At 38.7% G+C, this 23746-nt stretch overlaps 1 protein-coding gene across 1 annotated transcript in view; it reads left to right on the top strand.

The window, feature by feature from the left end:
- The window catches only part of LOC132401902 (zinc finger FYVE domain-containing protein 9-like), a 148510-nt gene that overhangs the window by 23645 nt on the left and 101119 nt on the right, over positions 1–23746 (top strand). Inside the window, exon 3 of the mRNA XM_059984242.1 lies at positions 15585–17731. Within this exon, the coding sequence (XP_059840225.1) occupies positions 15585–17731 (2147 nt within the window). The remainder of the gene's footprint in view (positions 1–15584; positions 17732–23746) is intronic.

Here is a 23746-nt window from a genome sequence, read left to right as displayed (position 1 = left end):
ACTCAAACGTATATCTGTCTCACCCAAAACACTAAACAGGGTAATTAAAAGGTTAGGTTCTAAGTGGCGATTCAGAATACAGGATAAAGTTATAAAAACATCTTTCCAAAATTTCTCTAAGCCAGGACAGGACCAGTACATATAAATAAGAGAAGCCTCGCCCCTTTTTCATTTATCACAAAAAGGACTAATATTAGGGTAAAATCGAGATAATTTAGATTTAGACATATGGTCTCTATGAACAATCTTAAACTGTAAAAGGCAATGGCGAGCACAAAGAGAGGTTGAATTAACCAATTTGAGAATCGAGTCCCAAATCTCATCAGGTAAAGAGATATTTAAATCATGCTCCCAAGCCATTCTAATTTTATCCACAGGGGCACGCCGTAAGAATGCTAATTTATCACGAATAAATGATATTAAACCTTTACCCAGTGGATTAATAGAAAGAAAGAAAGAAATCCATAACATTTTTCTCGGGCAGTTCAGGGAAGTTAGGAATTAAAGGATTAATAAAGTGTCTAATTTGGAGATATATAAAAAAAATGGGCATTAGGCAGATTGAACTTAGCAGAGAGCTGTTGAAAAGATGCGAAGCGATTATCGATGAAAAGATCTTCAAAATGTCTAATGCCCTTCCTATACCAATCATAGAATGTTGAATCATACATAGTAGGTAAAAAAAGGTGATTATGTAAGATAGGACTAGAAAGGGAAAAACCCATAAAAACCATAAAATTTCCTAAACTGGGCCCATATTTGCAAAGTGTGACAAGAGGATTAACAATTAGTCTAGACAAACTACTAGGGAGTGCAGAGCCAAGAAGTGCAGAAATAGATAAATCTTTAGTGGAATTCAACTCTATTGCCACCCAATTAGGGCACTCGGGTTGGCTATGAAAAAAAGACCAAAAGGTAGTACAACGTGTGTTAGCTGCCCAATAATATAAACGAAAGTTAGTTAAGGCCATGCCACCCTCTTTTTTAAATTTTTGAAGATAAACTTTATTAATTCTAGAACACTTACTCTTCCACAGATATGACAAAATAATAGTCTAAGGAATCAAAAAAGGCTTTAGGAATAAAAATTGGGATAGATTGAAATAAACAAAAATTTAGGGAGAACATACATTTTAACAACATTAATACGACCTACCAAGGACATGGATAGAGGTGACCATTGTGACAGACTCTGTTTTGCAGTATATAAAAGATTGGCAAAATTTTCACGAAAAAGATCTTTAAACTTCCTTGTAACAGTAATCCCAAGGTAAGTAAATTGATTATGAACAACTTTAAAAGGGAGGTCACGAAATGCTAATTCTTGTGCTGCTTTATTAATTGGAAAAAGTTCACTCTTACGTAAATTAAGTTTATAGCCCGAAAACTGGCTAAACTGATCAAGAAGTGAAAACATTGGAGGTAAGGATGTGGACAGATTTGAAAGAAAAAGTAATAAATCATCAGCATAAGGAGAAACTTTATGCTCAACAACCCCTCTCCAGATCCCGGTCAGTTCAGGACAGCTTCGGAATGCTATCGCCAGAGGTTCTGTAGCCAAATCAAAGAGAAAGAGACATAAAGGGCATCCCTGACAGGTGCCACGTTTGAGGTTAAATAACTGGGATTGCTGAAAATAAGTCAAAACAGAGGCAGTAGGACACAGATACAGCAGTTTGATCCAAGAGATAAAACTTTGACCAAAGTCAAATTTTTCTAAAACTGCAAAGAGGTAGTTCCACTCTATACGATCAAATGCTTTCTCTGCATCAAGAGAAATAACACATTCAGGAATCCCAGTTGAAGGTGAATATAAAATGTTAAATAAACGCCAGATGTTAAAAAAGAAGATGGTTTTTAATAAAACCAGTTTGATCATCCGAAATAATAGAGGGAACAACAGTTTCTAATCTATGAGCCAAAAGTTTGGCCAAGATTTTAACATCAACATTAAGCAAAGAAATCGGCCTGTACTAGGAACACTCTGTTGGGTCTTTACCCTTTTTTGATAAAAGACTAATAGATGCCTCATTAAAAGAGGGTGGCAATTTACCATAATTAAACGAGTCAGATAGTACTGAGAGTAACTGAGGAGAAAGGAGTGAAGAGAATGATTTATAAAATTCTACAGGGAACCCATCAGGTCCAGAAGATTTTCCTGAAGACAATGCAGAAATTGCAAAAGATATTTCTTCTGATGATATAGGCTCATTAAGTTTTGCTTTAAAATCAGATGAAAGCGAAGGAATATTCAGATTATTTAAGAAAAGATTAACAGAAATATTCTCATTCAGAGATTCAGAGGAATAAAGCCGAGTAAAAATTTTTAAATACGTTGTTGATTTCTAAGTGATCCGATGTAAAATCCCCATTTTTCTTCCGGATCTTTGTAATATGTTGTTTAGCTTCAGAATGCCTCAGCTGATTAACTAGAAATTTACCAGATTTGTCACCATGAATATAAAAGCGACTCTTACTTTCAAGAAGTTGGCGTTCAGCAGGTTGAGTAGACAGAAGATCAAATTTACTTAGAAGTTCTACACGCTTCTTCTATAATTCAGGATTATTAGTTTGAGCATACAATTGATCTAATTCTTTAATCTGATTAATTAGGTCTAATCGATCTATACGGGACTTTCTGTTAAGATTTGCTGTATAAGAGATTATTTGACCCCTCAAATATGCTTTCATGGCATCCCAGACAATCTGGGATGACATTTCAGATGATGTATTAGTGTTAAAATAAAAAGTTATCTGATCCTTAATAAATTTTAGAAAATCATCATCCGATAATAAAGTCGAGTTAAAACGCCAGTGTTTATTCCTCTGAGGGAATAAAGGAAAGTTTAAAGACAAAGTAATTGGGGCATGATGAGAAATCGGTATACTCTGATAATCACAAGAATAGACAAATGGAATAAGTTGATTATCAAGTAAAAAATAGTCAATTCTAGTAAAGGTATGGTGAACATGTGGACAAAAAAGAATAATCTCTCAGGATGAAGGAAACGCCATATATCTGAGATACCGTAATTAGAAAGAAAAGAGTGAATAGCTAAAGCAGATTTAGTAGGTGATCTAGTAACAGAGGACGATTGATCCAAATTAGGATCTAACCAACAATTAAAGTCACCACCCAATATAAGAGAATATGAATTTAAATCTGGTAGTGAGGAGAAAATACATTCAAAAAAATTAACATCATCAAAATTGGGAGCATACAGGTTTGCTAATACAACTTTAGTATTATACAATTTACCAGAAATGATAATAAAATGGCCATTTGTATCAGATATCTTATTGTGGAGTTCAAAAGGAATATTTGGATTAATAAGGATGGAACCCCCCCCCCCCCCCCCAGCTTTGGCGGCAAAGGATGAATGAAAATGCTGACCCACCCACTTTGACAAAAGCCGAGAGTTATCAAAACAACGAATATGAGTTTCTTGAAGGAAAGCAATGTCAGCTTTGAGTTGCTTAATATGAGAGAAGACCTTCCTTCTTTTAACAGGATGATTCAATCCCTTTACATTCCAGCTCACAAATTTAAGTGTATTAACCATTATCAATTGTTAGTGCATAGAAGGTAGCAGGCATATAAAAAATCAAACAGTACAATAACAGTCTGGGAGCAAAAATGTAAACATAAATCAGTAGAATGACAGCGACATGTCCTGAATAACAAGGGAAAACAAAAGAAACAGTGAGTAGTGTTGGAACTGGAGAACCCACCCCATCCTCGCAACCCAAAACTAGATGGCTACCCAAAAAAGCAGCTAGCTCTACAAAAAATATTAACCCAAAAATGACTTCCAGTTCTGTATCGTTAACAAAGGTTCCGTATATATAATATAGCAAATAATAGCTAATTTATGTACTAGAGAGCAAAATTACAAATAGGAACAACTTCAACAGAAAAGGTACAAAACTTAATACAAAAAAAAATCAGAAAAAGAAAACTAAAACTAACCTACCCGCGAGAAACTATGAAAGATTGAAAGAAAAAAAAAATTTTTTAAAGGGGGGGAAGAGGGAAATTATAAATTTGAAGAGAGTACTTATCAGCCGTTTTCAGAAAAAAAGCAAATCTTATACTATAAATCAACCAACAGGGAAGCCTTCAATAAAAAACTCTAAGCCACCTAAACAAATTAAGATAAATTGTAGTTCTCTATAGATAAAGTTAGACAGAAGTAAAATAAATTACACAGGTAAAATCTAAACGTCCGCAGGGAAACATTAAACTTAAATCATCTATTTAGGAAAAACGCACCACGTCCAGGGAGAGATTAACTAGAGCCCTTAGAATCTCAATAGTTAATGTCTAAATTATTTAAGTAAAGTCTGAGTTCGGAAAAAAGAACTTTTCTTCGAAAAGTACTTATCAACCATTTTAGAAGGTCAGACCGGTTCTGAAGAAGACAAGATGGCTGGAAGATTTCTAACAAACAACTTAGCCTCCTTCGCTGATTTAAACCACTTATATTCTCCAGTAGTAAGCGTAATTCGAAGATCGGCTGGATTTCAAAGAGAAGGTCTGAATCCACGATCAAAAAGCACTTTCATTACACCTTTAAACTCAGCACGCATCTTCAGAACATGGGGGGCATAATCTTCCACAAAATGTATGTTCATATTTTGAAAAGCAAAAGTACCTCTGCAGCGTGCCTCAAACAGTTTTTGCGGTGAACCTCAAACGGTTTTTCACCTGGTATCGATGAAAGCATAAAATAACTGGCCATGGATGGGAACCCAAAATTGCGCGAGGAACATAAATCCTGTGAGCCCTTTCTAGCTCAGGCGGAGTCGGAAGAAATTCTTCCCCGAAAATCTCACAGAGAAAAGGAGAAAAATTCAACGGAAGAGCCCTTTTTGGTGGCCTCTGGCAAACCAAGAATTCGTAGATTGCAACATCTGCTCCAATTTTCAAGATCCTCCATTTTGGAAGTAAGTTTATTGTTCTTCTCCGCTAGGTTGGAGCATAAAGTTTCGAGATGTTGAACACGGCGTTCTAAATCTTCAGAAGTTAGGTCGATGCGAGATAAATGTTCAGCATGGTCATCCACTCTGGCATTAATCTGATCCAATTTTGAATCCAGCTGGTTGATAGAAGTTCTAAATTCAGTTTTAATATCCATTAAAGTATCTTGTCGATGTTGTTTCAAAATAGCAAGAATCTCAGCCGACAGAGCCGTGGAAGTTTCTTTTTTCCCCGATTTTAGTACCTTTTGTAGCCATTATGAGATAGATGTATTCATAGGCAAGTAAAAAAGAACTAATAAAATAACAAACTAAGGTTTAAAAAGGGAGACATATAGTGCAAAGATAGGAAGTATAACGGAGCAAAAGTTTGGAGCGACTAAACAATCGCCATCTTACCGGAAGTCCTTTCTTGCACTTTTTATACTCCTCAAGCACTTTATTTGCTCCTTGTTGCCTATACCTGTCATACATCTCTCTCTTCTTCTTTATCAGATTTCCAACATACCTTGAAAACCAAGGTTCCTTATTTTTATTCTCTTTGCCTTTAATCCTGACAGGAACATACAAACTCTGCACTCTCAAAATTTCTCCTTTGAAGGCCTCCCACTTACCAATCACATCCTTGCCAGAGAACAACCTGTCCGAATCCATGCTTTTTAGATCCTTTCTCATTTCTTCAAATTTGGCCTTTTTCCACTTTTTCCAGTTTAGAACCTCAACCCGAGGACCAGATCTATCTTTATCCATGATCAAGTTGAAACTAATGGTGTTATGATCACTAGACCCAGTGTTCCCCTACACACACTTTCATCACCTGTCCTAACTCATTTCCTAATAGGAGATCTAATATTGCATCCTCTCTAGTTGGTACCTCTACATATTGACATAGAAAACTTTCTTGAATGCATTTCACATACTCTAACCCGTCTAGACCTTTAACAGTATGGGAGTCTCAATCAATATGTGGAAAATTAAAATCCCCTGCTATCACAACTTTGTTTCCTGTGGTCGTCTGCTATCTCTTTGCAGATTTGTTCCTCCAATTCTTGCTGACTATTGGGTGGTCTATAATACAACCCCATTTATGTGTTCATACTTTTGGCCTCAGTGGACAAGCTCTCTAATCTGTCCTGCCTGAGCACTGCTGTAACATTTTCCCTGACCAGCAATGCTACCCCACCCCACCCTTCATCCCTCTGCCTCTATCACTTTTGAAACATCGGAACCCTGGAACATTGAGCTGCCAGTCCTGCCCCTCCTGTAGCCAAGTTTCACTAATGGCTGTAATGTCGTAATTCCATGCATCAATCCACGACCTCAGCTCATCAAGCTTCCCCACAATACTCCTTGCATTGAAATAAACTCACCTCAGAAGATTATTACCACCACAGACAACCCTTCTACTTGTGACTTTGCATGAACTTTTAACATCATTTATTTTCACCCCGCTCCACTATCTGCTCTGGCACTCTGGTTCCCATCTCCCTGCAAATCTAGTTTAAACCCTCCCCAATAGCACTAACAAAGTTCCTTGAAAGGATATTGGTCCCTTTGTTGTTCAGGTGTAACTGATCTGTCTTGTGCCCTACCTGCCCCAGAAGAAATACCAATGATCCTGAAATCTGAAGCCCTGCCCCCTACGCCAGCTCCTCAGCCACGCGTTCATCCTCCAGAGCATCCTACGCTTGCCCTCACTGGCATGTGGCACAGGTAGCAATCTTGAGATTACTACCTTTGAGGTCCTGCTTCTTAGCTTCCTACAAAGCTCTCTATACTCATTCTTCAGGACCTCCTCACACTTTCTTCCTACGTCATTGGTACTGATGTGTACCATGACATCTGGCTACTCACTCTCCCAATTCAGAATGCCGTGCACGCGATCAGAGATATCCCTGACCCTGGCACCTGGGAGGCAGCAAACCATCTGGGAGTTTCTGTCACGACCACAGAACCTCCTGTCTGTACCTCTAACTATCGAGTCCCCTATCACTACTGCTCTCCTCTTCTTCCACCCTCCCTTCTGCACTGCAGAACCAGTGCCAGAGATCCGGCTGCCGCAGCTTTTCCCAGTTAAGTCATCCTCCCAACAGTATCCAAATCGATATACTTGTTGTTGAGGGGAATGGCCACAAGGGAACCCTGCTCTGTCTGCCCTTTCCCCTTCCCTCGCCTGATGGTAACCAGGTTACCTGTGCCCTGCTCCTTTGGCATAGCTGCCTTCCTGAAACTACTACCTATAAACTCCTCATTCTCCCGAATGATCCGGAGATCATCCAGCTCCTGCTCCAGTTCCCTAACCCACTTTGTTTGGAGCGGCAGCTGGATGCACTTCTTGCAGGTGTTGTTGGCACTGGAGGTCTCCCTCACTTCCGACATCCTGCAAGAGGAACATTCTAACCAATACATCTTTGGAATGTGGAGAAAACCAGAGCACCTGGATGAAACCCACGTGCATATGGGAAGAATGTACAAACTCTCTGACAGAGGATGCTAGAATTAAACTCCAATTCTGATGCCTCTGGCTGTAAGAACACCATGCTAACCACTATACTTTGGCACCCATAGAAATTTCTAGTAGACTTTGGGGAAAAATTATTTCCTGTTTAATGCCTGAATGATTTGATATAAAATTAATGTACCTTTTTGGTTTGATTGAGGAAATTATCTTTTTTTTTGCTATCTGTACTTTATACCTTAAGATTAGGAAAAATTATTTTGAAATACTGCTTTCTCCTTCACAGGCTGTTATATCTTTTAAGATTTGGTACCAAATGTTGACACAGTATTTAGTTGAGATCGGGCAAACACTCTACAATTAAATCATCACTTAAATGTCCTTGTTTCATGACAGCTCAATGTTCTTGCCTTTTAAGAAAAACATTACAGGTTTTCATTCTGTGATCAAGAGTGGACAGCTTCAGGTTTCCCCACCTTGAATGTCAAGTACTGCTTCATTTTTTTTTAATATTTATGTTCATTCATGTCTGAAGCCTTGTTTCTAATGGGATTTGAAGTTCTGAATCATTCCATTTCTTAATATCCATAATAACAACCCTTTTAGTTTTTAAAACCTTATTTTTACAGCTTTCTTAGTATGCTAGTTCAGAAATCAAGGCAGATTTATTTTTACTTCTATGTTGAGCATGATTGTGCTCAAACAAAAGTTTTTCACTGCATCTCTGCACATGAAAAAAACAAACCTGTAGCAATATCCATATCTTCATATAAATGTACAATATATGAAACTCATCTATGGAATGAATATTAAATAGCTTGCAGAATTTTATTTGTTTAGAAAGATAGCTATGCCATTATTATCATGGTTAGATTGTAGAACTAAATTAAGCCTTTGGCAAATCTTTCACAAACTGTTAATTCACTTTGTATTAAGATAATTTAAGCAGTGATCTAATTAATAAGGGTCATGATAAAAATGCTGTGCCGGATTGAAGGCTCATTCCTCTGTAGGTACAATGCAGTAATTAAAATGATCCCATTGTTATATCTCTTTGAGTGTGTTCTGCCATATCTTCTGTATTACACTATATTCTTAAATTTGGACATGGCTGGTCAGAGGCATTTGTACAGGTTAAAGACCATTATTTTGTTTTTAGAATATGGAGCAGCTCAGCACAGGAATAGGCCCCTTTAATTCATGATGATGTGCCAGAGTAATTAAACTAGGCTTTAAATGCCTAACTAAAACAACCCTTTCTGTGGACAGTGTCCATATCCCTCCATCCCTGCAAATTCATGTGCCCATCTAAGAGCCTTTGAAACACCTTTATTATATTTGCGTCCATTACCATCAATGACAGCACATCCCAGCCACCCATTTCATGTGTATAAATAAAAATCTGTCTTTGATTCTTTCCCCCTCTTACTTTAAATCTATAACTTTTACTATTAGACATTTTGATCCTCTGAAAAAGATGTGGATGTATACTTTGTGTATGCTCTTCATAAATTTATAAGCTTCTTGGGTCTCCCTTCAGCCTTTGCTGCTCCAGAAAAAAGAAACTAGTTTGTTCAGCCTCTCCTCATAGCACATGCCCTCTAATCTAGGCAGTATCCTGATAAACCTCTTCTACATGTTCTCCCAAAACCTCAGCATCCTCTCTGCAATGGGGTGACCAGATTTGAATGCAATATTTGTGATTTGGCTTTGCCAGAGTTTTATAAAACTGCAACATAACTTACTGACTTAAATTCCGTGCCTTGACTAATAAAGGCAAGCATGCCATACCTTGCCTTGACCACCTTATCAGCCTGTTAAGTAATTTTCAGGGAGCTAGGGACTTGAACTCCAAGGTCTCTCTGTATGTCAGTGCAGTTAAGGGTCCTGTCATTGACAGATATACTTTCTCTTTACAATTAATCTTTGAAAGTACAATACCTTGCATTTAGCTGAACTAAACTCTCATTGCCATTTCTTTGTTCATATCTCCAACTGCTCTATAGCCTACTTTGTTCTTTGGCAATTTTCTACGCTATCCACAATACCAGCATTGTATGTCAACTTAATAACCCACTCATTCACATTTTCATTCAGGTCAGTTATATAAACCACAAGCTGTAGATGTCCTAATACAGAGCCCTATGAAATATCGCTAGTTGTGGACTTCCAGCCAGAACATGTCCCGTCAATCACGGTGGCGAGCCAATTCTGAATCCAAATGGCCAAGTCACCTTGGATTCCATGCATCTTAATCTTCTAGATGACCCTACTGTGTGGGATCTGGTCAAACACTTTACTGATTCCATGTAAATGACATTCACTGTTCTATCTTTATCAATCACCTTTGGCAGCTTCTCAAAAAAAATCCTCAAGTTAGTATAATATGACTTGCCCCATATGAAGCCACAGTGACAGTTTCTAATTAAGCAACACACACAAAATGCTGGTGGAACACAGCAGGGGAGGCAGCATCTATAGGAAGAAGTATAGTTGACGTTTCGGGCCGAGATCCTTCGTCAGGGCTAACTGAAAGAAGAGATAGTAAGAGATTTGAGAGGGGGAGGGGAAGATACAAAATGATAGGAGAAGACAGGAGGGGGAGGGAAGAAGTTAAGAGCTTGAAAGTTAGTTGGCAAAAGGGATGTGCCCTTAATCCCACTAGTTCTTAATTTGTCCAAATGTTGACTGCAGTTGACTGTGGTAGAATCAACAATAGTGTGCCACATTTCAGTCCAAGTAATGGAAGGAAGTGTCTTACGGAAGCTCAGTTTGATTCTACCCTCATTAAGTTGTGCATGATTTACTGTCAGGAAGCACCCCACCATTAATATTTGTGTAACTCCAGTCAGAGAATTTTTGTTGACCAGTTTTTCTTGGGCTGCTTAATGCTGCACACGGTTAAATCTTGGCTTGATGTCTGGGGGAATCAGTGTCACTTTGCCACTGGAATTCACATCTTGGGGCTGTTTGGATCAATCTACATTGAAGTCTGAAGAGAGAGACAGAGTCCTGAGGAGATGCAACCTGAGCATTGGTGAGCATATTATTAGTGAGTAAGTGCCTCCTGATAGCTTTGTCAGTACATTCCATTCCTTTGAGAGCAGACTGAGAATGACAATAAGATGGATCTGATATTCACTGCTTTCTGCGGAGTGGATGTACCTGGATAGCTTTGCAGATAATTAGACAAATCATACTGTCATAGAATTATACACCACAGAAACCTTTCGACCTAACTTTGCTGTGCTGACAAAGGTGTTTTCCAGAGCTAGGCCATTAAGCAGGGGTTCCCAATCTGGGGTCCATTGACCCCTTGGGTAATGGTAGGTGTCCATGGCATTAAAAAATAAGGCTGGGAACCCCTGCACTAAAGCTTCCAAATGTTGTATCTGAACCCACCTTTACCACTTCCACGAGCAGCTCTTTCCATATGCTCACCACACTTGTGAGGAAAAACTTATTCCTTGGGTCCCTTTTAGATGTTCCCTTTTTAACATTAATTCTGTGCCTCTAGTTAGACTCCTTTAGTGTGGGGAGGGGGGTCAGGGGACTTGATGATCCATTTTATCTATGCCCCTCAAGATGTTGGGGACGGTCCAGCTTAAAGGAGGTCATGCTCATCACATGGTTGAAAAAAGAAGGGTGATAAGCTGATAATCCATTTGTTTTCTTAAGAGTTATTTGTTGACAGCTACTAATGTGGTCTTGCACTTTTGCCACAGTGAATAAAGTAGTTTACTTGATCAATTGGAGGTGAATTGCTTTTTGCATTGGAGGCCTTACTCCCTTATGTTTTATTAAAAGCTTGCTTAACTGGAGCTAGCATTCCCAGACCGGCACTTTATTTGTGGAATTGGAATCCTAAGTTACTCTATCAACTTTTTTTGCACAGAATGGTGGATATGTGGAATGAACTGTCTGAAGAAATGGTAATTTAGGGTGCAGTTGGAATATCTAACAGATAGTTGGACAGGTATGAGGATAGGAAGGGTTTAGACATATGGGTGGAATAAAGGGAAGTGGATTATTTCAGGTTGGCAGCCAGGTTAGTCTGGATGAGTTGGATTGAAAATCCTGTTTCTGACCCAGTCTCTATGATTCTATGACTTTATAAACATCTTTAAGTTCACCCTCAGTCTTATTCACTGTAGGGAAAATAGTTCCTATTTGTTCAGTGTTTTATTATAATTCATGCCCTCCAGCCCCAACGACATCATTGTGAATCATTTCTGTGCTCTCTTGCCTAATCATATCTGTCCTATAGTGTGGTGATCAGAACTGCACATTATATTCCTGGTGTGGTCTCACCAATGCCTTGAATAACTATAAAGTGACATCATCTGTCCTTTGAAGGCAGGCATGCTATATGCTTTTCTCAGTACCATGTTTACCTGAGTCAGGGAATTACGGTATGTATTTGCACCCTCGGTTTCTCTGTTCTGCAACATTCTTAACATCCTGTTATTTGCCGTGCAACTCTGCCCTAGTTTAACTTCCCAAAATGAATCATTTCACAGTTGACTGAGTTAAATTCCATCTGCCATTTCTTACTCATTTTCCAATTGATCTACATCCTACTGTAATTTTGGATGACCTTTTTCACTGTACACCACATCACTATTTTTGGTGTGATCTACAAACATGCTAATCAGTTTAGTATTTTAACTATTGGTACTGCTTGGAAAGAGGAACAGCTAGTTTGCAGACTAGCAATATAATAACAAATGTGGCAATATTCTCTTTTCTCTGGTTATTTAATTGTCCATCATCCTTCATAATGGATACAGTATGACTGTAGAGCTGTGATCTGATACTTTGGTCATAGTATTTCTGGATTTAAGAAAAGATATAAGTACTACTTTACTTGATGTGAGTTTTAAACTATGGACATTGGTTTGGATATTTTGATAAATAGGGCAGGTGTTTTTCTGTGACTGATATCTAGGTGTTCTTGTACATCAGTCAATGAAAACAAGCATGCAGGTACAGCAGACAGTGAAGAAAGCTAATGGCATGCTGGCTTTTATAACGAGAGGAATTGAGTATAGGAGTAAAGAGGTCCTTCTGCAGCTGTACAGGGCCCTGGTGAGACCCCACCTGGAGTATTGTGTGCAGTTTTGGTCTCCAAATTTGAGGAAGGACATTCTTGCTATTGAGGGAGTGCAGTGTAGGTTCACAAGGTTAATTCCCGGAATGGCGGGACTGTCATATGTTGAAAGATTGGAGCGACTGGGCTCGTATACATGGAATTTAGAAGGATGAGAGGGGATCTGATTGAAACAAATAAGATTATTATTATTCCTGCTGGAGGCAGGAAGCATGTTCCCGCTGATGGGTGAGTCCAGAACTAGAGGCCCCAGTTTAAGAATAAGGGGTAGGCCATTTAGAACAGAGATGCAGAAAGACTTTTTCACCCAGAGAGTGGTGGAGGATATGTGGAATGCTCTGCCCCAGAAGGCAGTGGAGGCCAAGTCTCTGGATGCATTCAAGAGAGAGTTAGATAGAGCTCTTGTAGATAGCGGAGTCAAGGGATATGGGGAGAGGGCAGGAACGGGGTACTGATTGTGTATGATCAGCCATGATCACAGTGAATGGCGTACCTGGCTAGAAGGGCCGAATGGCCTACTCCTGCACCTACTGTCTATTGTCTATCTTAAACAAGGGTGAGGGAATGCTGCGTTGTTTGAAATTCCACTTTGTGAATGAGACATTTAACCTGCTTTTGACAGATGTTTACGATGTTGTAGAGCCTGTGAGTTTGAGATGTTACCAATAGTGTATTTTAATGGTCATCTGAACTGAATAGTGTTAATTTATTTTATCCTCACTATTGTTTGGAGGGCCTTTCTGGATTATAGCAATGGCTATACCTCCTGGTCAAGGTCCTTAGATTGCCCTGATGTCACAAAAGCTAGTTATGAAGAGTAATTATAACTGTTTCTACCCATCCTATCAGCTAAGATAGATACTTTATTGATCCCAAAGGTAATTACAGCGTTACAGTAGTATTACGAGTGCACAGGTGTGCAAATATACAATTATTAGTAGAGAAGTAAGAAAGAATTTTTTAAAAAGTTGCCGCAAAACAGCCTAACAGGAGGAGTAATCACTTCCCAGGCTTTAGCTTGACTCATTATAGAGCCTATGGACAAGGGTAAGAGTGACCTCATGTAATGCTCTTTGGAGCAGCACAGTTGTCTCTAGTCTATTACTACAAGTGCTCCTCTGTTCAGCCAAGGTTGTGTGCAGAGGGTGAGAAACATTGTCCAGAACTGCCAGGATTTTCCTTAGAGTCCTTTGTTCTAAGAAGGCCTCCAGTGTGTCCAGTTTGACCGATAACAGACCTTTCTAATCAGTTTATTGAGCCTGTTGGCATTACCTGTGTTGATGCCTTTGTCTTAGCACATCACCACATAGAAGATTGTACTGGCAACAACAGACTGGTAGAACATGTGAAGGAGAGGCCTGCATACTCCAAAAGACCTCAGTCTCCTCAGGAAGCAGAGGCAACTCTGGCCCTTCTTGTACATAACTTTTCTGTTGGTATTTCATTCAAGTCTTGTCATCCAAGTGCACTTCCAGGTTACTTGCAGGTCCTCACCACATCCATGTCCTCAACATCAATAGTAACCCAGGAGCAGTGTAGGCTTAGTTCTCCTAAAGTCCTGTATTACTGGGAAGCAAAGCAAGTTAGGTGGTGAGGTGAATTGTTGTGTGTTGAGACTGAGTGATGGGTGATGTAAAAGCAAATTGCGGATCTTATGATTTCAGAGGCTGGTCTCCATAATCAAGTTTTTGGTCTTTTTCTTTCTTGTATTCTTTTGGAAACTGTATATTATCTTCTCAAGGACATGCACAGAGAACAAGATCAACTATGATCTTGTTGGTAGATAAGTGATTGCGTGATCCACCTCTGCTTTTAAAGATTTACCTGACGACTTTGTTGCTCCAGTCCAGTGTCTGTTAATTCTATTTGATTTTCCATATTTCATCTTGTTGATTATTCACCTTTCGAAAAAATAGTTTTCAGGTGATTATTCTGTGTGCTCAATTTCTGGCATGTCACTTTTTAAAAATTTTACCCCAAAGTTGTCTGTTTAAACTACCAGTCATCATTAATGCCTTTTCATAAATTCTAATCTGTGTACTTTAAGCATTTTGTGTTTTATTTCAGATTTCAAGCATTTATACTTTGTTTCCTCTAATCCCTAATTAAACCAATAAAATCAAGAATTGGCTACTTTTCATTTGACCAAGAAGGTTACGAGGAGATCTAATAGTTACTCAAAATTCAGAAGTTTTGATAACGTATATCGGGAAAAGTATTTTCACTGGTGAGTTAACAATCAAGGGCGTAAATTTAAGATATAAAAAGGATGAAGGAAAGTGGTTAAGAAAAATAATGCAGAAGCTTAGGCTATGGAATGCCTTACCCAAGCGTGGTAGAAGTGGAATCTTGAATAACTTATAAAAGGTATTAAAATATGTAGTTTATTAAATGGTCATGGGACTGTTGACAGGTGCAGCAGTGACATTTACATAAAATTGTTAAATAGCATTCATGAATCTGTCTGAAATAATAGTTTCTGTAACTCAGCTGAGCTTTTATAATATTTTAGTCCTTCAAGTTCCAGTACTAAAATTTTCCCAAATTTAAAACATTTGATTTTGTGACATGGAAAATCAAATTTGACTGGACATTCTATGCATTGCTTTTGCATCAGTGAAGAAATACTTCATGGAGATTTAATGTTCAGCTGAATGACCTTCATTATGACAGTTTTTTGTTTTTAAAAATGTCCTAGTTAATGCTACATTTTAAATGTATTGAATCATTTGTGTTATTTCAAATAAGTGCTTTATCGGTAAATATGCTTACTTGTTTATGTTTTGGGGGTCACTAACATAAATGAATGGGAAATTGATTTAAGTTTGAAATACCACTTCTGCTGATTACTTTTTGGACTTTGCTTTGTTGAAGTCTTTGAATTTCCCTGCTCCTGTACCCACCACTATAATCATCAAATGAGTACATTCAAATGAATGTGTTTTATGCATTTAACAAGAATAAATTATAAAAGTATACAAATAATTTAAGTAAATTTACATTGGTGATAACATCTGAATTTTTTTCTGCTTTCAGATGAGACGGAGTCCCCAGGTGTATTTGAGGCAAAGTGGAGTCAGATTTTGGATCCACCCTCTCACCTGCTGTCTTTAAATCCAGCCTTGTCTAATGTCAATGTTGGAGCTTTATCCAATGAGGTGCAATCAAAACTAAAATGCTGTGCTTCACCCAACACAGAGATTTCAGTCTTTGGGGGAGGGGATCACTGCCTTAATGGAAATGATTCCACAGAAAGCCTAGGACTCGACGTTCATTGGATTAACGATGAAGGAGCTCCTGTGGATCACAAAAGCAATTGTAGCCATTGGCCAAACTTTAAATCATCAGTGAAGTCTACTTGTGAACATGAACTAACTCCTTCTGAAGATATGAATTCTTCAGATATACTTGGGATAATTGTACAGAATTCTGACTGTCAGTTGGAACAGTGTAGTGACCTTTTGGAGGAAGATAACACAAATAGTCAAAATGCATTGAATGTTAACAGTTTTTTGGTAGAAAGCTCAAATCTGCAAAGTGGACCATTATTATCTGCTGTGAATGGCAATTCTGAGAAGGCAGTTAAAATGAAAAGTATTAAACAATTCAGCACACCCTGTGGAGACGAGTTATCTGTGAAATCTTCACTTGGAAATTTAGTGAACTGTACGGGTTTAGAAAATGTATCGCCTAATTCAAAAGAGTCTTGGAGAGCTGATGATTTGTCAGTTATTTGCGAACAGAGTGAATTGTCCGGATTGGATGGTGCTGTTGTTACAAACAAATTAAGTGATTCATTCTCTAGAAAAACTGAAACAAATGATACAATTACTGAACTAGAAGATGAGTCAATACAGGTTAAAAATAATTTTGTTGTAAGGAGTGGAGATGATTTGGATGACTTGGCAAAAACAATGATATTGGGTGATCTGGATAATTTTACTGGGATAAAAATAGACTCTGAGACAGCACAATCCCAACAGTGTGGGTCCTGTTCTGACAATAGGCAGCCAAATTTGATTGCAGTACAATGTACTTCCACAAATAATGGCAATTGTGGAAATGATGAACACCATTTTGAAAATGACAACAGTACAATGAATATAAGTGATGAAATGGCTGTTTGCCAAAAATCTAGTGACATTTTGTTCATGCAGGATGACTTATCTAATCGCTCAAATAAAATGTCGTCATCTCAGACGGACGCAGCAATTGATCAGTTAACTCCACAAACAAAGCAAGTTAGTCATGAAGGACTGGAAGGAAAGAATAGTGAGATTGTTTTAGATCTAACAAAACCAGTGACGGAATCTGCAATGTCGAATGACGATTGGTTGCAAAGGTCTTCCCCTTTGTGTGCTGACATGAAAAAGACGGTGTCAACATCTTGCTATTCATGTGATGTTTTAGACTCTCTGTCAATTTCTAATTCAACAATGGCCTGTGCTTCTAAATCTTTGCCTTTAAAAGAAGATTCAGTAACTGAAGAAAAGGAAAGGGAGGAGAGCAAATCAGAAAGTTGCTTCATTCAACACCAAGAAAGCAGTGCAGTGGAACCTGGAATGGCTAATGATATGACCAGATTAAGTATTTCTACAGATATTGCAGAGCACTTGAGAGACAACTATTTTAACACCCCCAGTCCATCTGCTGCAATAACTGGTGCACAGGATGAGGCAGAAAAATTAGCTTTAAATAATGCACAGTCTGCTAGTATTCCATTTGGAGGTGCGAGACCAAAGCAGCCTTTGAATTTGAAACTACAAATCCCAAAACCCTTGACCAACCAATTATTGAATGACTTGGGCTCAAGTAACCCTGCACAAAATACAAAAAATAAAAATATAGGTTTCACTGATAAAGCAGAACCGTCTGAAGATTCCTGTATGTGTGCTTTGAATGATGGTAATTCAGTTCCAGATTGCAGCAATGATGTTGATGACTTTGGAGCGTGTTATTCTGGTGATTCCAAAGATCTCAACTCAGACAATGTTGCGGAATCTGAAAGTCCAAATAATGACCTGCGAATTGGACAGTTTCCAGGACTTCTCAAAAAGCCATTTACAAGCTTGGGTGATGTTGCTCCAGTATGGGTACCAGATTCCCAAGCACCTAACTGCATGAAATGTGAGATGAAGTTTACATTCACAAAGAGACGTCATCACTGCAGAGCTTGTGGAAAGGTGAGTTGTCTTTTTGGTTGTGAAATCAATTTTCAAGCCTGATATAAAAAGGCTTTGAGTTATGAACCTTGGGGAAACGCCCAGAGAATGCATTTCAATTTGAGAAGTTATTAAATGCAGGTGTCTTAATTATAAAGAAGAAATAGCTTGTGCTGTAACTCTGGACTGCTGCTTCAAAATGCTTATGCACAAGAACAGCACAAAGGGTGGCTACTGTTAGTTACGTTTCCTTCTCCAGTGCCATCCATTGGATTTCTTTACAGATTGTAGATTATATAGCACAGTAAACCATGGATAATCTGTTATGTTATCCAGTTGGTATCTGGTTCACTGGGTTCTTTTTCCCACATTCTCTTTAAACTCACTGGACACCTCTTTTCTACACTCTTTAAATTTGCTGCATTCTTTTTTTTATTATTTAAATTTTATTGAATTCTTTTATAGATTTTCCCCAAGCCCTTGAGTCGGTGTTGAAATTATGTAAAGCATAGTTTACAAAATATAAAATTATCCATAAAATAAAAACATGGCAGAAATAAATAGCAATATAATAACCATGTGTATGTATTTGGACCTCTAATAACATAAAAGACTGCCATTCAGCAATATGCTTCACCACTATTCCCCTCCCACCCAGGAAACCTAAATATTTGCCCCATTTTTGTGTATAGATGTCCAATCTATCAAACTGTTTGTAAGATGTGTTCAAAAGCTGCTACTTTGGCTGTTTCTGTGGCCCACTCCTGAAATGATGGTCCCCCAACCTCCTCCAACTTCTAAATATAATTTGTCTTCCTACCATTCTGGATCCAATTTTGAGAGTGTTTGTCCCCAAGTGTGTCTCCCAAGACAAAATGTCTGGGGCAGAAAGGGAGTTGAATACCAGAAACTTCACCAATATACTTATGTATCATAATCCAAAATTCTGGAATTCTGGGACAGGATCAGGGGACAGGACCAGAGCACATGTACTGAGTCCCCTTTATCTGCCTCACAGCGCCAGCATTCAAACAACACACACAAAATGCTGGTGGAACGCAGCATGCCAGGCAGCATCTATAGGAAGAAGCACAGTCAATGTTTGGTCCTGATGAAGGGTCTCGGCCTGAAACGTCGACTGTGCTTCTTCCTATAGATGCTGCCTGGCCTGCAGTGCAGAATCTTAAACTGAATAAGATGCACCTTCAGGTCTCTTGACGTTGTTTTGACATTTTTGCAATTTTTATCCCACTCCTTTGTCTCAAAAGTCACACCCAGGTCTTTTTCCCATGCTCTTTTAAGACCCAACAGAAATTTGTCCCCAGAGATTAGTGTTAAAGCTGAATAATAAGTTGAGGCTTTGTGATTACCATATGCAGCCAGTATAGTCGACAGAATCGTAGCAACTTGTGGAGGTTGCTGTAGAACCAAAAATTGTATGTAGCAAATGACGCAGTTGAAGATATCTCCAAAATTGTGACCTAGAGGTATCATAGTGTTGGGTTAATTGATTAAAAGATTTTAAACTATCACCATTATAAAGGTCTCCCAATTTAATTATACATTTCCCTTGTTATTCCCTCCGGAAGAAAGGGGACTTAATAATACACAACTTTGGGTTCATCCAGATACTGGAGGCTTCATTCAAATATGGATTAAATTTACAAACCCCATTTCCAGAAAAGTTGGGATATTTTCCAAAATGCAATAAAAACAAAAATCTGTGATATGTTAATTCACGTGAACCTTTATTTAACTGACAAAAGTACAAAGAAAAGATTTTTAATAGTTTTACTGACCAACTTAATTGTATTTTGTAAATATACACAAGTTTAGAATTTGATGGCTGCAACACACTCAACAAAAGTTGGGACAGAGGCCTGTTTACCATTGAGTTACATCACCTTTCCTTTTAATAACACTTTTTAATTGTTTTGGAACTGAGGATACTAAATGTCGTAGATTTGCAATTGAAAATTTTGTCCATTCTTGCTTGATATAAGGCTTCAGCTGCTCAGCAGTCCATGGTCTCTGTTTTCTGATTCTCCTCTTCATGATCCGCCATACATTTTCAATAGGAGATAGATCTGGACTGGCAACAGGCCAGTCAAACACACGCACTTTGTGTCTACAAAGCCACGCTGTTGTAGCCTGTGCAGAATGTGGTCTGGCTTTGTCCTGCTGAAATAAGCATGGACATCCCGGGAAGAGACGTCGCCTTGATGGCAACATATGTCTCTCTAAAGTCCTAATATACGCCTCAGAGTCAATGGTACCTTCAAATGCATGCAACTCACCCATGCCGTGGGCACTGGTGCACCCCCATACCATCATAGATGCTGGCTTTTGCACCTTTTGCTGATAACAATCAGGATGGTCATTTTCATCTTTGGCACAGAGAACTCGACGCCTGTTTTTTCTGAAAACTAGCTGAAATGTGGACTTATCTGACCACAGCACACAGTTCCACAGTCTTCCGGTCCATCTGAGATGAGCTTGGGCCCAGAGAACTCGCCAGCGTTTCTGCATTGAGTTGATGTATGGCTTCCTCCTTGCGTAAAATTTAATAGTATTGTGTATATATACACAAATTTAGAATTTGATGGCTGCAACACACTCAACGAAAGTTGGGACAGAGTTAAAATAAGATTGAAAAGTGTACAGAATATTCAAGTAACACCGGTTTGGAAGACTCCACATTAAGCAGGCTAATAGGTAGCAGATGAGGTATCATGACTAACTAACTAACTTAACTGACTAACAATTCTCTCATGAATTTTGGCACAAAGGGGTGAACCACGACCCATCCTTGCTTGCAAAGACTGAGCCTTTGATGGACGCTACTTTTATACCCAGTCATGATATTGATAAAATTTTCCCATCTATTGGGATTAGGGAAATTGGTCTATAATGCTTACATTCACACGGGTCTTTACCTTCTTTCAGAATCAATGTAATTAGCGCTTGTGATCAAGTAGTTGAATAGTATATCCCCTCAAAACTGCCTTTAGGGCTTTCCAGTTAATCCCTGCCGAGGAGGCCGTAGGTGTATTTATCTAAATACTCCTTGATTTGTTGTCTCGTAGCTTGCCCAAACATTGAATGTGGTAACAAGGGTGAATTAAATCTCCATCTATGTGACTGCATTCTCTTATACCAAGCATGATCTGATATTATAATATTACCAATTGCACATTGAGACACAGACTGAATAAGTGACTTGGATATAAGGAAGAGTTCAGTCCTTCTGTATGTTTTATGAACTGCAGAAAAGAATGTGTAATCCCTGTCATTGGGATTCATAAGGTGCCAAACATCCACAAGCCCGAGGGTTTACACATTTTTTACACCGTCACAGTGAATTTTGAGGTTCTATATGACAACATCTTACTACAGTCGATGATTGGATCCAGTACCAAATTAAAATCTTCCTCGAAGTATGAAATCATAAGCTTCAACAGAGTGTAACTTTCCTTCAAGGTCAACAAAAAATCCTGCATCTTCTATATTAAGTGCATATATGTTTGCTAAAATAATATGTTGCTTCTGTACTTCTGCCAAAATAATAAGAATTCTCCCTGCTTCATCTTTAATCTGTTTCTCACATCTAAACTGCAGCCGCCTATTGGTAAGTGTATTAACGCCCCTGCTCTTAGTTGGCCTGCACTATAAAAAACATGATCTGTTAAACCCCCCCCCGAGGCTTTACTGATTCCTCTGCTGATAAATGTATTTCCTGTAGAAATTTAAGCTTATTCATTACTTTTTATAGGATTCCCCAGTCCGTTAACTTTCCATGTGGTGAAACATATCTGAATTAAGAGAAGTCATAGTTAGAACAAACAAACAAATACACTGCAATATTTTGACACTGACTCATAAACCCCCGTTTAAACTGAAAAGTAACAAAATGGCATGTAAAGCTCTCCCGCGCACAACAGTGGCCACGGAACATGGCCAGGCTTCCCTTCCACAAAGGATTATGGTCCATGAAATGCCCAGTCCAGTTTTATCTGCTCAGAAATGACGCTGGTGCAATTGTACAGTCAACCCAGCACACTTAACAGCATGTCAGCCCTAGTGAGAATAAGGTTGCTTCAGTGCAATATTATCTAGCAAGATTTAAAAACAATAACAAACACAACCCAACTCACATCTTACTCAATTTAACGAGAGTAGTTAAACTACCCCATCTCCTCAATAAAATTTCTTGCTTTACATATGGGCACTCAAAAAAAATTTGAAACTGTCCTAAGTCTCTATTCTTAGCTTGGCTGGGTAAAGCAGTGCAAAGCTCACATTCCGCCCCTGAAGTATCTTTGTACATTCTTTAAACTTTACTCGTTTTACTTGTATGGGTCTGGGGAAATCTGGGAAAATCATAACATGATTGTTATCCCAGAAAAACGTGCCCTTGTCCCTCACCACTCATAGCACAAAATCTCGATTCTTTCACCTGAGGAACATTGCGAGGATAGGCCGAGGCCTATCTCCGGTACTGAGTCTAGGGCCCAGCATTCTGTTTCAAACTTTTCCTCTTGATTGCCGACAAGCTCCAAGACTAGTTTATCCACGTACGCGATGATATCCTGCCTCTCTTTTCCCTCTGGAATGCCGATGAATCGGAGATTGTTACGCCAATTACGGTTCTCCATATCCTCCAGTTTATCTGTTAGCTGGTCAGTATCTGCTTTGGTAGCCAATGGGTTGACTTCTCGTTCCCTGTCCGCTGCTTCTAGATAGTCAACCTGCTTCTCGACATCTACAAGCCTGGTTATCAACGATGATAGCTTTGACTCCACTAACAATATAGATTGGCCTATATCTTCAAAGCCTACCAGGTCGTCCAAGTTTTTTTTTCAAAGCCGCATATATGTCAGCCTCTGACCTGCCTCTTGTCGGTCTCCCTCAGACGATGGTCCTCTGCCATTTTGATCAGGGGCCGTCTGCCTGGAGCACTGTGACCTCAAGTGCCTCTTAATATCTCTGGAAGCCTTCGTTTTAAGTTGTTTTGGCATCTTGCACGATTGCAACAGTGATAAAATAAACTGTGAAAGCAAATTTTTAAAGGATAATCATATACCAGCGGCACAGAGCACTGTTCTAAGCAGCCGTCTCTGTCATTGTGTCACGTGATTCCTCAATTCATTGCATTCTTTGTAAGATTGATAGAGTTGATCAGGCTCCCAAGATTTATGGGTTGTGGATAGGCTTTAAACTAAATAGCAAGGGGGTGGGTTCAATAGATTGGAGAAGTATGGATAAAGTAAAAGAAAAGTGTGGATAAAGATAAAGTAAAAGCAAAAGTTAAGGGTGGAGTGCAAAAAGCCAAGTGCGAAAGAGACAAAGATTAGTAGTTTTTAAAAGCACAGAGAGAGAAAGGGCACTTTATCTGAATGCTCATAGTATTCAAAACAAGGTCAGTGAGCTTGTGGCACAAATCAGTAAAAAGGGGTATGATTTAGTGGCCATTATACAAATGTGGTTGTAGGGTGGAGAGGATTGGGAATTAAATATCCAAGGATATCAGATAATCCAAAAGGATAGGCAGGAAAGTAAGGGAGGAGGGGAATTGTTCTTAATTAAGTATGAGATCAGGGCAATAGTGAGTGACAATATGAGACCTAAGGAACAGAATGTTGAATCCATCTGGGTAGAGATTAGGAATAGGGTAAAGGGAAAAAATAACTGGTGGGAGTTGACATTGACCACCAAATAATAACAGTGGTACAGACAATAATCAGAGAAATGTCTGAGGCATGTAAGAATGGAACAGCAATTATGATAGGGGACTTTAACTTGCACATAGATTGGGTGAATCAAGATGGTCAAGGCAGTCTTGAGGAGGACTTCATAGAATGCATAGTGATGGCTTTCTTGAACAGCATGTTACCGAACCTACACGGAAACTTGCTATCTTGGATCTGGTCCTGTGTAATGAGACAGGTAAAATTAGCAATCTTGTAGTTAAGGATCCTCTTGGGAAGAGTGATTACAGTATCTCATACAAATGGAAGGTGCAATTGTTTGATCTAA

The sequence above is a fragment of the Hypanus sabinus genome, chromosome 11, assembly GCF_030144855.1.
Source record: "Hypanus sabinus isolate sHypSab1 chromosome 11, sHypSab1.hap1, whole genome shotgun sequence".
Lineage (NCBI taxonomy): Eukaryota > Metazoa > Chordata > Chondrichthyes > Myliobatiformes > Dasyatidae > Hypanus > Hypanus sabinus.
The sequence above is the reverse complement of the archived record's forward strand: the minus strand, read 5'-3'. Positions and strand labels throughout refer to the sequence as shown.